The sequence below is a fragment of the Amblyomma americanum genome, chromosome 6, assembly GCF_052857255.1.
Source record: "Amblyomma americanum isolate KBUSLIRL-KWMA chromosome 6, ASM5285725v1, whole genome shotgun sequence".
In the NCBI taxonomy this organism is placed as follows: domain Eukaryota; kingdom Metazoa; phylum Arthropoda; class Arachnida; order Ixodida; family Ixodidae; genus Amblyomma; species Amblyomma americanum.
The window spans coordinates 12,183,863-12,198,145 of record NC_135502.1 but is presented as its reverse complement, the minus strand read 5'-3'; the positions used below and the strand labels follow the sequence as shown (position 1 = coordinate 12,198,145).

At 48.2% G+C, this 14,283-nt stretch overlaps 1 protein-coding gene and 1 pseudogene across 1 annotated transcript; both read left to right on the top strand.

Moving 5' to 3' along the window:
- Positions 1–1,242: 1,242 nt before the first annotated feature.
- Positions 1,243–2,760, top strand: LOC144094469 (uncharacterized; annotated as a pseudogene).
- A 3,670-nt stretch (positions 2,761–6,430) lies between these two features.
- Positions 6,431–13,672, top strand: LOC144094554 (alpha-tocopherol transfer protein-like). Its single transcript, XM_077628472.1, has 5 exons — positions 6,431–6,629; positions 9,498–9,760; positions 10,471–10,641; positions 11,544–11,654; positions 13,422–13,672. Exons 1-5 carry the CDS (start codon positions 6,503–6,505, stop codon positions 13,596–13,598), a joined length of 849 nt encoding a protein of 282 aa, XP_077484598.1. The 5' UTR covers positions 6,431–6,502; the 3' UTR covers positions 13,599–13,672.
- The last annotated feature ends 611 nt before the right edge of the window (positions 13,673–14,283 follow it).

Genomic DNA, 14,283 nt, shown 5'->3' with positions numbered 1-14,283 from the left:
AGCTTCGTTCCAGCCCGACGGGCGAGACTTGGACTAATATACCGGGCAGCAGCGACGCGGCGGCAGCACGGTTTCGCCGTTTCAGTGATGGTCGGGTGTGATTTTAGTTATTCGTGGCGTCGTTCGAAACTGACCTTGACTGAATGAACTAATGAAACCCTTCTTGCTTCCCTCGTCGAACTGTGCCGTCAGCTGAAACCCTGTATTAGCTGGAGTCTTAGAACTGCTGCCAAGTTATACCTGACAAATTCAAAGGGTCCAGCTATTACCGGCACCTGCCCATTGCTAAACACGGCAGATCAACTTTTTGATTGCGCAAGAAAGAGCTACTGCCAAAGTGCCACTGCTAGCAGTATTTCGTCGAAGTGCGGTGTTGGCGTCGCCTCCTCAAAGGGTGAACTCGGCTTGCGTGGACGAAGCCTTCCCAAAGCTTCATCCGCGGCAGCAAGAACGGTAAGTGCGATTGCAATCGGCCAGTTCTGCAACGCGCGCTGCTGAATATCGTTTCAGTGGATGGCAGTCCTTACAAAAGAGGAGTTGACATAGGTCGTTGTTAGTGCATGTGGCCATGGTGTGAGTGATGTGGCTGGAAGTTCGGATTGGCATGATGACTGCAGCGCTGCGTGATAACGCATGATATAATTTATGAAACCAGCAGAGTCTAGATGTTTTTCGGCGCGTATGAAGGCTCGGAAGACCGGCCCTAATTTTTAGATTAGTGACGCTTGTATAGCGGGAGTAAGCAGAGAAAATGAATCTGGCAACGCGGTTTTGAATTTACTCAGTGGTAGCGATTACGTTATTGTGATGTGGTCCCATAATACGCATGCGTACTCCAGTTCGGGCCCCACAACGGTTACGTATGCTAGTTGATTTACATGATAAGGTGCATGAGCAAGATTTCGTCGAAGGAAGCCAATAGTGCAGTTAGCATCCTTCCATCTTGACCGTTTTTCATACTCTTAAGCGCCGGTCGCTTTCTCCCAACGCCAGGCCGGGGTGCTCCCGTGGCCACGTGACCAAACGTCATCGTTGTGAGGCCGTCGTGTCCGGCACTGCGGCGGCTGCAGTGGGCCAGTGGCATGCTTGGACGCGCATCCCTCTTGCCGTCGCTGAAAAACGTGGTCGTTTGCTCGAATCTTTATTTCTGTGCGCGAACCGCAACGGCCACTGACATCGGTGTTTATCGCGTGTTATGTGTGCCGAACAGGGCTCTGCAGAATTTGAACCAACTGCGAAATTCCTGGGAAGTGTTGTGTGCCGCGGTGTAATGGTAATTGCAAGACAGGCCCCAAGGTGCACGTCTTCTCGTTCCCTAAAGCCGACGAAGCAAGACAAGCATGGATAAGTGCAATTCCACGCGAAAACCTGGTCGTGTCAGCGAACTTCAGGGCAAGAAAATTTTGATGCTTATTATTTTCAAAGCAGGTTGCCTCTACCCTTAGGGCTGCGAGCCTTGCTTAAAACTCTTTTGTGGCACGTAAAGAACAAATGCGTCACGCATAGCCCGCGATGTCAAGTAGGCGTACTTATATTAGCATATATTTCTTTTGTTCAGGTGTGCGAGCGTCACTTTAAAGCCGAAGACATCGTTCGAGAAGCAAGCTATATTGACCAAGCTATAGTGACCGCGTCGCTCTCACGTTTTCGGCTTCGACCTGAGGCCGTACCGACGGTGTTCACCGATTGCCGAAGCTACCTGTCCAGAGAAGGGACTAGACGAGAGGACCCAGAGAGCAAGCGAATGCGCTTAGACGCCGCTTCCCTTGAGAAAGTGCTCGCGGAGTTGATGATCACTGCCCGGAATGAGGACGAAGCAGACAAGCTTTGCGATATAAAAGCTTTGGCAAACTTCGTTCGAGGCAAGCAGCTGACATTTTGGCATGTCATCGAAGGCAATGAACACGTCATTTTGGCTCACATTTGTAACGATGAGGCTCCTTGGATTAAATACTCTGTTGTCATAAATACCGACCTAACTCTTGACAATAAACGTCGCAAAAGCACCAGTGAAGGGGCTCGGGTCCAAAGTGCTAGTTCTCTCGGAGGTCGACAGCAAACGACGGCTGCTGGATTTGCTTGAGGGAGTTTCGACAGTGTCGTGAGTTCAAGTACTGAAAGCTCGGATATGGGCATCTGCGAGACTGTCGTTTCTCTTCTCAGCAAAATATCCGCACCGCAAGGAGACGATAACTACCCGACCATTCAACTGCTGGCCGAGCAAGTGCAGCTAGTGTCAACAACAACAACAAAAAAAACGACGGCGCTACTCTGCTGACTTCACGGTTTACTGCTGCATACTTTTTACAATATCGCCTCATGCGTACAAGTACATGCGCAGTCACGGCAGAACCATCATGCCACGCCCAAGGACTATTAGGTCAATATGTTCATCACTCGGGATGAGCCCCCAATTAGAGCAACAAGACAGCACATTCCTCCTCTACATGACCAAGAAGCTATCCGAGTTGAATGAGCGGCAAAGCTACGTGACTTTGATGGTGAATGAAATTCACCTAAAGCCCCTTTTTTGACTACAAGGGAGGCAACATCGCTGGAGTCGCGTTGAACAACGCAGAAGCAGCAAACAGTGCATTTGTATCCATGGTACACAGCTTCATGTGCAAGTTTAAGGAGGTAGCTCACATTGTACCTGTGCATAAGGCTAATGGGGAATTTCTGCACAAAGTTTTGGGAGACGTAATTCGCGGCTTAGGAAAAATCGGATACGAAGTACGAAGTCATGTGCGTTGTGACTGACAACAACGCTGTAAATCAAAACGCGATGATGCCTTTGAAGTGCTCTGTGACCAAGACCCACCAAGCTGCACCAAAAAAATCACTGGCAAATGATTTCGTTTTTCTGCACCCATCAGATCCCCACCGGCCATTGTTCTTTGTCATTGACACGGTGCACTAACTGAAGTGCGTGCGCAACAACTGGTTAAAACAAAATGACCAGTGTTTCTGGTTCCTTGAGTTTGAACCAAGCACAATGGGGAGCGGCGCATGCATTATGCGTTTTTTAAGACCATCAAAGACGCATATAATTTAGCGAGTGAGCAGTTGCTCCGATACGGCTACACTCTGCCCAGGAAAGCTGTTTCTCCAACAGACATTGAGAAACAGAATGTTAAACTTGCTTTGCAGGTATTCAGTGAGTTGCATGTATTCAGTGGTATTCAGTGAGCACAACCTCAAACACTACGAAGAAACCGCCAGTTTCATAGATATAATCGTAAAATGGTGGAAAGTTGTCAACGTCAAAACTCCCTTCAAGGGACTGAGACTAAGGGATGAATATCAAAAACCTGTCAGCCCTTCTCCATTCGACTCGAGGCTTTCATTTCTGAGCGATTTCATGGGCTGGTTGGAGTAATGAAAAGAAAGGCGGGCTGATGCCTGCAAGTTGTCTGATGAAACTCATGGCGCTCTTATCCAGACGACTCAAGCATTTATTGACATTGCAAGATACTGCTTTGAGAAGCTCAAGACGTCCTTTGTGCTTCTCGCATAGTTCCAGACCGACCTTCTAGAAGACCGCTTTGCATGTTACCGACGACTGGCTGGTTCGCAATATCATTTGTCCGCAAGGCAAATCTATGAATGTGAGAACAAGTTGCGACTACAAAGCAGACTTCCACAAATGAGCGCGGTATCTGCAATCGACAACGAGAAAAATCAAAATTGGGAAGAGCTGCAAATGCAAGCAGCCGTGCCAAGCGGAAAATTCAACATTGTTGTGACCGAACAGGCGCTGTCAAAACTGAAAGATGCCGTTCCAGTCGTTGCATATGTGGCTGGTTACTCGGTGCACATCGCTTATCTGAAGAGTTTGAAATGCGACAAATGCAAAGAGCTTTTGACAATTGACAAGACTGTCGCAGTTTCGCCTGAAAATCACATGTACAGTCTTGTCAAAGAAATTGGCAGGGGAGGGCTGGTTTGCCCAGCAATGCCAGCTGTGAATGCTGTGACTCACAATTACGTTGTGGTGGAAGAGCTGTCCAAGCATGCGGAATTTCTTAAGTTCCGCAACCAGCGCCAAGTGGCTACGGAACTCAAACTCGAATTGCTTAGCGATGGGGAGCCTTCAGACTTCGACGTCTGTGAAAAGAGACACACGGGTGAGATAGTGCTGAAATATGTGTTGTGGTGCAGTGCAAACATTCTCATCAAAAATTTCTGCCGACGATTAAATGACAAGGTGTTTGACCAGGACAACAAGACTAAGAAGCGGAAGCTGCAAACTCTGACAAATAAATGAATAAAACATGTATAAGCATGTAGCAAACACCTGGCTCTGTGTTGAGTTTTTCTGCCCGATTTTAGAGAGAATACTGCACGCGTAGCCGAAAAAAAAAGTCAGCTTAGCGAACTGTTATACGGATTGTACTGAAGCGCTCCTTCACTTGCGCCGGACGGCGGCCCCGCCCGGCCTACGTCACGCAGGCAGGCAGCCCCTCGGCCTTGAGCCAGTCTAGGTGGCGTTGCTTCTCCCCGTCGGCTGTCCCTCTTTCCCATGCGCCGCTGCCCACCTTCCCGCCCGAGGCAGCCGTTGTTCCGGAGGCAAGAATCGAACTGCCCAAGTCCTCCGTCTTCCCCCGCCAATGTTGTCGAACCTTGAGAGTGAACACTCTCAAGGTTCGCTTACACGCAAAACAAATACCCACGAAAGCAGCAGATTGGACAGCCGTCGCCGTAGTTCAGTTGGTAAGAGCACCGGACGCGATATTCGGAGGTCGTGGGTTCGGATCCCACCGGCGGCGTGGTTGTTTTTTCTGCTGGTTTATAAGTAATTTTCTTTAAAAACCAATTGATTGGCATTAGAATTAAAAAAAAAAACATTCCACTATGCACCTTGGTTTCGGTGACTGTTGGCATCCTTAATATATATATATATATATATATATATATATATATATATATATATATATATATATATATATATATATATATATATATATATATATATATATATATATATATATATATATATATATATATATATATACTACGATCCGCTTATATATCGTGCATGCTCACTGAGTCGACAGGATGTCTTCTTTTCCGCCTGGAGGTAACTGCAGCGTAGCAGCTACGCTCGCTCACTGTGGGTTAGAAAGACGACGACGATCCAGAAGTGTTAAGCTCGCTCGCAGCCCGAAGGTCTAGCCTGAATCTTTGCAACCTTTGCAAAGCGACCTATAGGTTATGGTGAGCCACAACCCCCTCTTACAATATATATAAAAAAAATCACTAACGAAGAAATAAAAGAATTTCGCGACATGGACGACTTTCTGGATTCGTACTGAGATAATTACCAGGGAACTAAAGTGGCCAGCAATGCAAACGTCGTTGGAATACATGAAAATGCGCGTATAGGCATGCATAGGAATGTTTTTCTGGCAGATCAAAGGAAAATGAGGGGCAAGCGCACTTTGATCGCCAACTTCAACATTCCAAGCCCGAAGGTTCATGCGACAACTAAAGACCCTCAAGTGACAAGTGCACAGTCGACGCCCTGGTCGCCACCTCTCCGCCTCGCAGCAGCTGCTGCCCCCCTCAAAGCTGCACCTAGTGTGGCCTTAATGAATGCGATAAATGCCAGAGTAGTGCTAAGAATGCCGCGAAGGAAGCACACTGAGAGCGAATCGAGTGTTATTCAAAGCACGAAGCAAAGCTGCATGGAAAGCGGGATGCCACACAGGTGGCATCGCGAACTTGACGAGACTGGCCACCACCGGCGCAAGCCTGCGCGCCGAGAACGTCGATATATAAATGCGTGTTTAGAGATTTCGCGATAAACATCGAAATAAGAGACATTGAAATAGTGAGAAAAGCAAGAATATATATCCCTATTTTTCAGATGAAAAAGTGTCACTCTGTCTTACGCCGTCCTACAGCATTGTGTCCCTTTCCTTCAAGGACCGCGTTCTCTCTGTCTCTTTCACGCCACCAATGCATGTCCTTTTTTGGGCAGCCCGCGGCTTTGGCACTGGTGTTCTGCTGGACGATCGCTTGTCATAACAATGCTCTAACAGCAGCCCATGTGTTCACCAGCGAATAAGTATCGAGTGTGAGGATTGATATGGCGGCCCCTTAGGAATATGTGCAAGGTGAGCACGGGTTTAGAGAGGAGGGGCTTGATCCTCCTCGCTATTTGCTTGCTACCGGAAGTCGATAGGAGAAGACTTCCAGCGGTAATGTCATAACTGGCAGTCCGAAGAACACGCCCTGATAAAGACTACGATGAGCTTAGTCGCGCAGAAGCGCTCGGCAAGGTAGGAATAGAAAGTGGCAGACGGTACAACCCTAATTGTCGGTGCTCTGCAAAAATGCTAAGCACGTTGCGCGTGAGATGCAGCATAACTGCCTGCGCTTTGTGGGCAGTGGCTGCTCTGCGTTCTTCGGAGGCAAAGAAGAAGAAACACAAGCACATGCCCCGTGCCGCCGTTGCTCCCAATCTGAGGTACTCCGAGCGCTCGCCTCCAACGGTGACATGGCCAAATCTCCACCGTCGCCCAGCTTGCCTGGCTCGCCGGAGGACAGCGACCCGGAGGACAGCTCGCCTGCGTCTAGTCCACCGTCGGCGCGAGCCATCACCGCCTTGAAGCGGCTCATTGACCGTGAGTGCATTGGGTACCGTTCCATCTGCTTTAGCGTACGGCGGAAACGATGGAAATGACCGCGCAAGGCTGACATCACGGATTACCATGGCTCGAAAAATTCTAGCGAAGGAAAGGCAGCACACAGAGCATTCATGAGCATCAAGTCATTAAACCAGTAGCGAAACAAAGCAATGATCAGTTTGGGTTGTACTCGATTATGTGATGCGCTTGCGAATGAGTGACAGCATCGTGTTTTGTAAACAAGTGCTCCCACAACCTGATAGGTGATCATGGCAAAATGATTAACGTACTGAACTTTCTTCTCGATGTGGAGCCGCTTAGTGCATGAGATTGCAGGTTTCCTCTCATATGCAGTGCACAGGGTCTCTTTTACAAGGACAACCATTGAAATCCAATTTAAGGAGGCTCAAATGTCTCTGCTGCTGAAATCTGGCTGATAGTATCGATGTCGAAGACGAATTCGATACTAAAGGTGTAGCTTACTCATTCGTTACTGCCTCTCCTCTTCTCGCGGCTTTGTCAATGTGTGTCGCAACCGAATTTCGTCGTGGCCATTTATAATTTCTTTGACCAGTTCACTGCCACGTTGTGATGATCTTACGCTGCACTCGAACCCACTTATACCGACCGCAGTTATAACGAACGTTCGCTTATTTCTAACGATTGTGTTGCTACCGTATAAATATGTAATATAGCTGTGGCACCGCGTCTCAGATACAGGAGGCGCCGTAAATTCGGCGCCGTAGTAAAAAAACCCGCGCTTCCCGCCAGCGTGCAGACCGAAAAACGTTTCCTGTACTCAGGTAATAAGCCTGCAGGTAAAGCATTAATTATTTTTCACTCGCCACAACGAACGCACTTTTTTTTTTTTGTCGCGGATGCAGGCAGCGCAAAGACCGCTAGTTTTGATAGCGTTGCGCCTGATGTATGAAACGATGTATAGCTTTCATGACACACTCACCCCCCCCCCCCCCCCCCCCCCCCTTTCAGAACAACGCGGCGACTCCAAAAAATTTGGGGGCCGTCTTAACCACATTCTTAGAGAGGAAAATGCGATGGCCTTAGGTTGCCTGCTATGGTGTCTACAATTAGTATCTATAGTGTTCTTGCGGTTTTCCCGCCAAAATTGGTTTACGGTTTATGCAGTTTAACTTCCAAAAGCAATTCGGCCTATCAGGAACGTCGTAGTGGAGGGCTCCGGGTAATTTCGACCACCTGGGGTCCTTTAACGTGCATTGACATCGCACAGTACACGGGCAGCAAGCATTTCGCCTCCATCGGAATGCGACCGCCACGGCTGGGAAACGAACCCGCATCTTTCGTGTCGGCAGCAGAGTGCCATAACCACTGAGCCAACTTGGTGGTCCCGCGAATATTCTGGTTGAAAACGGTTCCATTGCACTTATATGGTATGCATGAGTTATCGCCTTCTAGAATGTTCGAATACCATCCATTAGATTGTCATATGGGATCATACTAACCCGGCCTACTAAACCACCTTAATCAATTTTCTGGGGTGGGCCTTCTCGCTAAATTTGGGGGCGCACCGACCAGGTGAGCTGGTTGACCACAATCTGCTGGACAGAATGCCACCTGCCACGGTAGGCAGGTTAGTCACGCGGCCTCTTTCGAGCAATAAAGATGGCCCATTAGAGCAGATTGTGATAGCGTCACAAGGTCATGTGACCTCTCTCAACGAATCAGGGAATTTCGTTACGGAGAAACCGGAAACTGCATGACTGCAACCTAAATGCTGCCGTTCTAAAAGCAGTGAAATGTCGGCATTGAAACCACCGGCCAAGCGTGCCGTGACGGGCATGCACGCGTGCCGGTTGGTCCCAAGTGGAAGCAGAAGTGTGGTGCGTGCGTAAAGGGGCAGCCTTGAAAGCGAAACTGCGAGCGGATGGTGGTAAACAAATGGCACCTATGAGAGAATTTTGACTGCCAGTCACATGGTGTGCCTTGCTGGTACAGCCGGTCACGTGGCATGCATTCTACAATCGGTTCTTTAAATTATGCGTTGCTGCCGGTCGGAACATATAACAATGAAAACAGTATACATTCTGCGCGCACGTGCGTTGCACTTGCTTCTTCGCTGTATCCGTACAGCTTACATTGTCAAGGATTGGAGGCGCGTTGGCTGACCTACCACTAGTTGCTACGAACGCTCATACTGTAATTAGTAACACTGCGTTCCTAGAACAGCTCAATGGCAAAAATGATTTCGGCGAGAAGCTTATCACCTCTCTGGAGAGCTTGGAAAGCGCTGTTATAGGGCCCGCATGAAAAACCAGACGTGCATAAAAGACCTTTTTAAGAAATAAACGCCACCTTTGCCTAACTCCGCATTTTTCGCGGTGTTAGGGGAAGTCCACTAGATTAGAATTGAGAAAGAATTGGAATAGAATTGCTATGCTTTCGCATTACTCGCGCGTAAGCTCCTTAAGTCTCTTCGGTAATTTTTGGTGCTTGCTCTGTGATGCATCCAAATCTGAAACGGCGTTAGGCGTGCTAAGCTGTTCCTTGGGTGCAGCGCTGCTGAGAATATGCGGCCTACCTGCTTGTAGCAGGTAGGCCACATATTCCATTATGGCGGACTTCTATAAGTGATAGCCGGCTCCAGACATGTCCTTTTGGCGTCAGATGAAACGGAACGGAAAAGTGAGAAATTTTGTTGGATGGTACTAAATACATGACTGCTTAATTATAATTTCAAAAACGCGATACGTTTTGTCAGAGAGACATCTCCATTGGTGTCGCACGAGTTGGGGGCAAGATGGTCATGTTGGCTGTTGAGCGATAAAGAGGCTGTCAGCTGCGAGTCGAATTTGCGCTCTGAAGTGACCTCTCACTTACGTGGCACAGATGAACAGTCGCTAAACGCAAAGACGGACACTGAGTTCCTTATGCGGTTCCTGCGGTTCGGCCACATGAAGCCCAAGCGCGCCATGGAGGTGATGAAGCGCTACTACGACGCCAAGCGGAAGCAGGCCGACCTGTTCAGCAACCTGACGGCCACGGAGTTGCACCACGTCTTCTCCAGAAACCTCGTCGGCCTGCTGCCCGACAAGGACACCAAGGGCCGCTTCATACTCGTTCTCCGAGCAGGCGCCTGGAACCCCGACCAGGTACACCCGCATATAGCTACGCAACTAGCAGGACTTTCATAAGCTAGAAATTAAATCTGATATATTGTAGCGCAAGCTACATTGGCCACGAACTCGCAGTTTCGCCGTGCTCGCAGTCCCACCGTGGTAGCACCACACCACGTGACCAACCACGTGACTGGTCACGTGACCAACCGCGTGACTACTAGCCAGACAACCAGACTAACCTGGACTTGCAATCAAGATGAACCAGGGCTAACTAAGCTATGCCTTAGCTTTCGCTACGTATATCCTGGCACAGCCGAGCTAAGCAACTGTCAACTTTTTAACGCACATTCTCTAAGATGGTATGCCAGCGATTTCAGTAAAACACAATAAAACATATCGGGCTGCATACTGTAAGAAATAGTGGAGTGTTTTGTTTATTTACTGTAAATACACTGCCGACCCCTAGCGGAGTTATTACAGGAGTGGGTGAACAGACATTGACACTTATTTACAATCCTATTTCTGGCCGTATGTTTAGAGCGAAAATAAAAACACAGTAGCTTGTTACATACACAAAGACGCAAACCTCGCCAACATTAAGTAAAACAAAGGACTGCAGTAACAGCTCTGATATGAGCTGCCATAGTGAGAGCCACACTATGACGACGCATCCGACTCCCTGAAATTCTCTGTCGAAGCACACTCGGTGTCTGGCAACCAAGCCCCACGGGACTGGAACGCAGGTGACGTTCATCGACGCCGTGCGTGCCATCCTGCTGTGCTTCGAGTGGGTCATCACGAAGAAGGCGGCGCAGCAGAACGGCCTCGCTATGCTGTGCGACTTCGACGGCTGGGGCTACGGCAATATCCTGGCCGTGCCCTCCACGCGGATCGGGGGCATCGCCAGCATCTTTGTGAGCCTTGACTCGTTGCCCAGCGGGCCGTCATTGAGGCTGGCACTTTCTTTTAGAAGGGAGAACCGGCAATGTAGCGGGGTGCCACGAAAGGCAAACGAAGTCAGTAGACTCCAGATGAGCCTACATCTGCCGTCGTTTATTCACCATCACGCCTTTACGTTTGAAGCTGACATCTAACGCCACCCACAATCGTGTGATACTGTCAGCCGTACTTCACTTTGGTTTGAGCACACGTCTTGACAGCATCCACTCTTGTCGGATAGAGTATGTGTGTTAGAGGATGTCAGGGTGTAGGCATGCGGAGGATGAAGAAACAAACCGGGCAGGACTATACGTGTACGAGGAGGATAAGTGGCCTCAATATGGCAGTGTATCTGAAGAGGATGTTCGCATGACTGGCGCTGACGCTGAGTGCACTGAAGACCCGAATGCTTCTGCTTTCTATGTGGAAGGGCGATGCGTGCGCACGTGTGGATGTGAGGGCAGGCGAAGGTTGAATTGGAACTGCGTGATCTCGTGACAGTGCAACACTTGCCATAACTGGACATTGCGGTACGATTCTGTGAACTTTTCAGGCGCGGAGAGAAGCTATGCCATCGCTCATGCACCACATAGCTTTGTCTTATAGAATGCAGCGCTTCTTGCTTTGTGCTACTCTTTGTGTTTCCTACTTCCTGATACAGACTGCGTTAGGTGTGAAAATAGCATTGCGTGGCCACATGCGCGATGACATAGAGCTGCCATGTGGCGCACAATAAGAAGAGCTCGCTAGAAGTGTGCACAAAGGAGGAAAATAAGCCACTGAACGGCGCATGAGTTCCGTCGAAAAGGACTTGTGAAGATTATTCCCATCATCTCAGTACTTTATCTGGTCTCATGCGCTGCTGCTTCTTTTCCAGCCCGGATACCCCGTTAGGAAGAGACGCGTCGATATCGTGAAGCAACCATACAGCTTCAACATATTCTTCAAGATGATCACACCGTTCCTGGACGCGTCGTCGATCGCGAAGGTAAATCGGCTTTCACCGCACCATTCACATAATATGGAAACAACTTTGTCCCTTTTCGCCGCAACGAGCGATGAGCAGAGCCGGTCATTTCAGCAGAAATAGCGTCGTTATGCACTTCTCGCAGCGCGTCGTATAGTACGATCTAGCTATGTGCGGTCACCACACGAAAAAAACTTTTGACCGGCGGTGCGGCCACTATCCATGGCGCGTATTTGCCCTAGGCCAGTCATCGCGGAGCCTGCAGTCTCCACTCACATCGCACAGCTAGCTGCGAGAGCTGTTCGATCGGATTTTTATAGTTTAGCGAACACTTGGAGCATGCACTTTATTGCGCTGCTTTCAACTCGTCCTGCACGCAGTTTTGTCACTCCCCATGCATTAAAACAAACTGCCTTTTACTTCAATGTTTTTTTTTTCTGTAGATATTTGCGTGCCAATATGCCCATACTGTTAGGAGCAATTCAATGAAATCCTTCAGGCTTGAGCCGCCACTCTTGGGAACCAAGTCTTATGCCTCACTGACTTCTGCACTGTGTTGCATTAACGGCTCGATATTGCACACAGAGATACGGTAAAGAAACTGCACGTCCAATACATATTGCACAGAAGTTTAATCGACTGACTACTGTATAAGTGATATCTACAGTTGATTGTCACTACCTTGTTTGAAATGACTATCAACTTGTTGCGGCTTGGCTTCGCGCTGTAGGCTGTGAGATTTGCTCAAGTGAATGAATTGGAAGTTGCGCTTTCTTTGGACATTATTACGGACCGCAACACGAGTTACACGTGTAGTTTAAGGGATGAAATATGTTGATTACACTTCCGAGTGCGAAAAACTTGTTGAAAATTGCGTTTTGTTTATTTAGAAGGTCAGTCGCACCGGATAAAATTTCATTGCAGGAGCCTATTTTTTGCTCCTTTTTCAACCCTTCAAAATTTTTGAGTACTTGGAATGCACCCCCCCTGCCATATTTTAAGAGAATTTTCATTTAAAAAAGTGCGTCTATTATGAAAGTAAGCAAGGTATACTGTGGGCCTAAAAAATGAACATGCCGTAAATCAAAGTAATGTTCAACGGTCTCGCAAAGGAACAGCAGTTCACAGTTGGTAGCGAGGTGCCGGATGTGGTAAGGGAATACGTCTACCTAAGACAGGTAGGGACCGCTAATCCAGATCATGAGAGATAAATAACTAGAAGAATAAGAATGGGGCGGAGCGCATATGGCAGGCTCTCTGAGATCATGAATGGCAGTTTACCAATATCACTCAAGAGAAAAGTATACAGCTTCTGTATCTTACCGGTACTCACCTACAGAGCAGAAACGTGGAGGCTAACGAAAAGGGTTCAGCTTAAGTTAAGGGAAACGCAGCGAGCCATGGAAAAAAAAAATGATAGGTGTAACGTTAAGAGACCTGGAGAGGGCAGAGTGAGTGAGGGAACAAACGTGGGTTAATGGCATCCTAGTCGAAATCAAGAGGAAGAAATAGGTTTGGGCAGGACAAGAGAACGCAAGCGTAGCGGTGGGAGGCAGAAAGTTAAGTGGGCGGATGAGATTAAGAAGTTTGCGGGGAGACGGTGGCCGCAGTTGGCAAAGGTCATGATTAATTGGAGAGAAATGGGACAGGCCTTTGCCCTGCAGTGGGCGTAGTCAGGATGATGATAATGACACCACGCTATTGCTTGTAGCAGATGCTTGTCTGAGCCATTCTCTTTCCCCAGTGGTAATAGTCGATTTCAACAAAATTGGCATGTAACATCGGCAGGTACACTTCCACGGTACGGACACCAAGTCTCTGCACAAGCGCTTCCCCGCCAAGATCCTCCCAAAGGAGTTCGGCGGAACCCGGGGGTCCTTTAACGCGTCCGAATGCTACGCGAAGCTCAAGGACAAGGAGGACATGTTCGCCGAAGACTTCGAGTACGGCTACGTCCCGGAATGATGATGATGCCTGTGGGATCCCCGGTGGGCCCTATACTACTTAGCCCCCGAAGATTAAAGCGCTCCGTGTGTAAAACGAGGGCATACTATAACGATTCAGGAGTTTTGGTCACACATTTATTTATTTATTTATTTAAATACCCTAAAGGCCCAAGTGGGCATTACATAGGGGGGGAGGGCATGAAAACAACACAATACAGATTATTGGCACACAGTACTTAACAAATACAAAGAATAACTATATATACAAATTGCAAGTACACATCACTGCAGTCGCTGACAGATACATAGGTTGAGCGTATGAGACTTAATGCTTCAACAATACTGAAAATATCACGGTGAATTTTCTAGGCCAAGGTGCGATGAAAGTTTTGTTTGAAAATGTGATAACTCAGTTTCAGAAACTATGTCAGCCGGTAACGAGTTCCACTCTGCCATAGATAATAGTAAGGGTGATGTTTGATATTTCAGTGTTCGTGCGAAGATGGGTTGCACTTTGTGGGAATGATCAGACCGGGATGAAACATGATGGGCAGGGGCGATGCGATCAGCTGTGAACGGGGAGCCATCGTAGTACAAGGAATGAAAAAACGATAAACGAGAGAACTTGCGTCGAGTGATAAGGTCGGGAATACTGATAGTTTGCTTCAATAATGACACGCTTTCATACGGTGAGTATGAAGAAA

Excerpts from the sequence above, each read along its gene's own strand:
- LOC144094554 (XM_077628472.1), top strand. The coding sequence starts at position 6,503 with ATGGCCAAATCTCCACCGTCGCCCAGCTTGCCTGGCTCGCCGGAGGAC. Across the intron at positions 10,642-11,543 it reads GGGGCATCGCCAGCATCTTT|CCCGGATACCCCGTTAGGAA; the intron begins GTGAGCCTTGAC and ends CTTCTTTTCCAG. Across the intron at positions 11,655-13,421 it reads ACGCGTCGTCGATCGCGAAG|GTACACTTCCACGGTACGGA; the intron begins GTAAATCGGCTT and ends TAACATCGGCAG.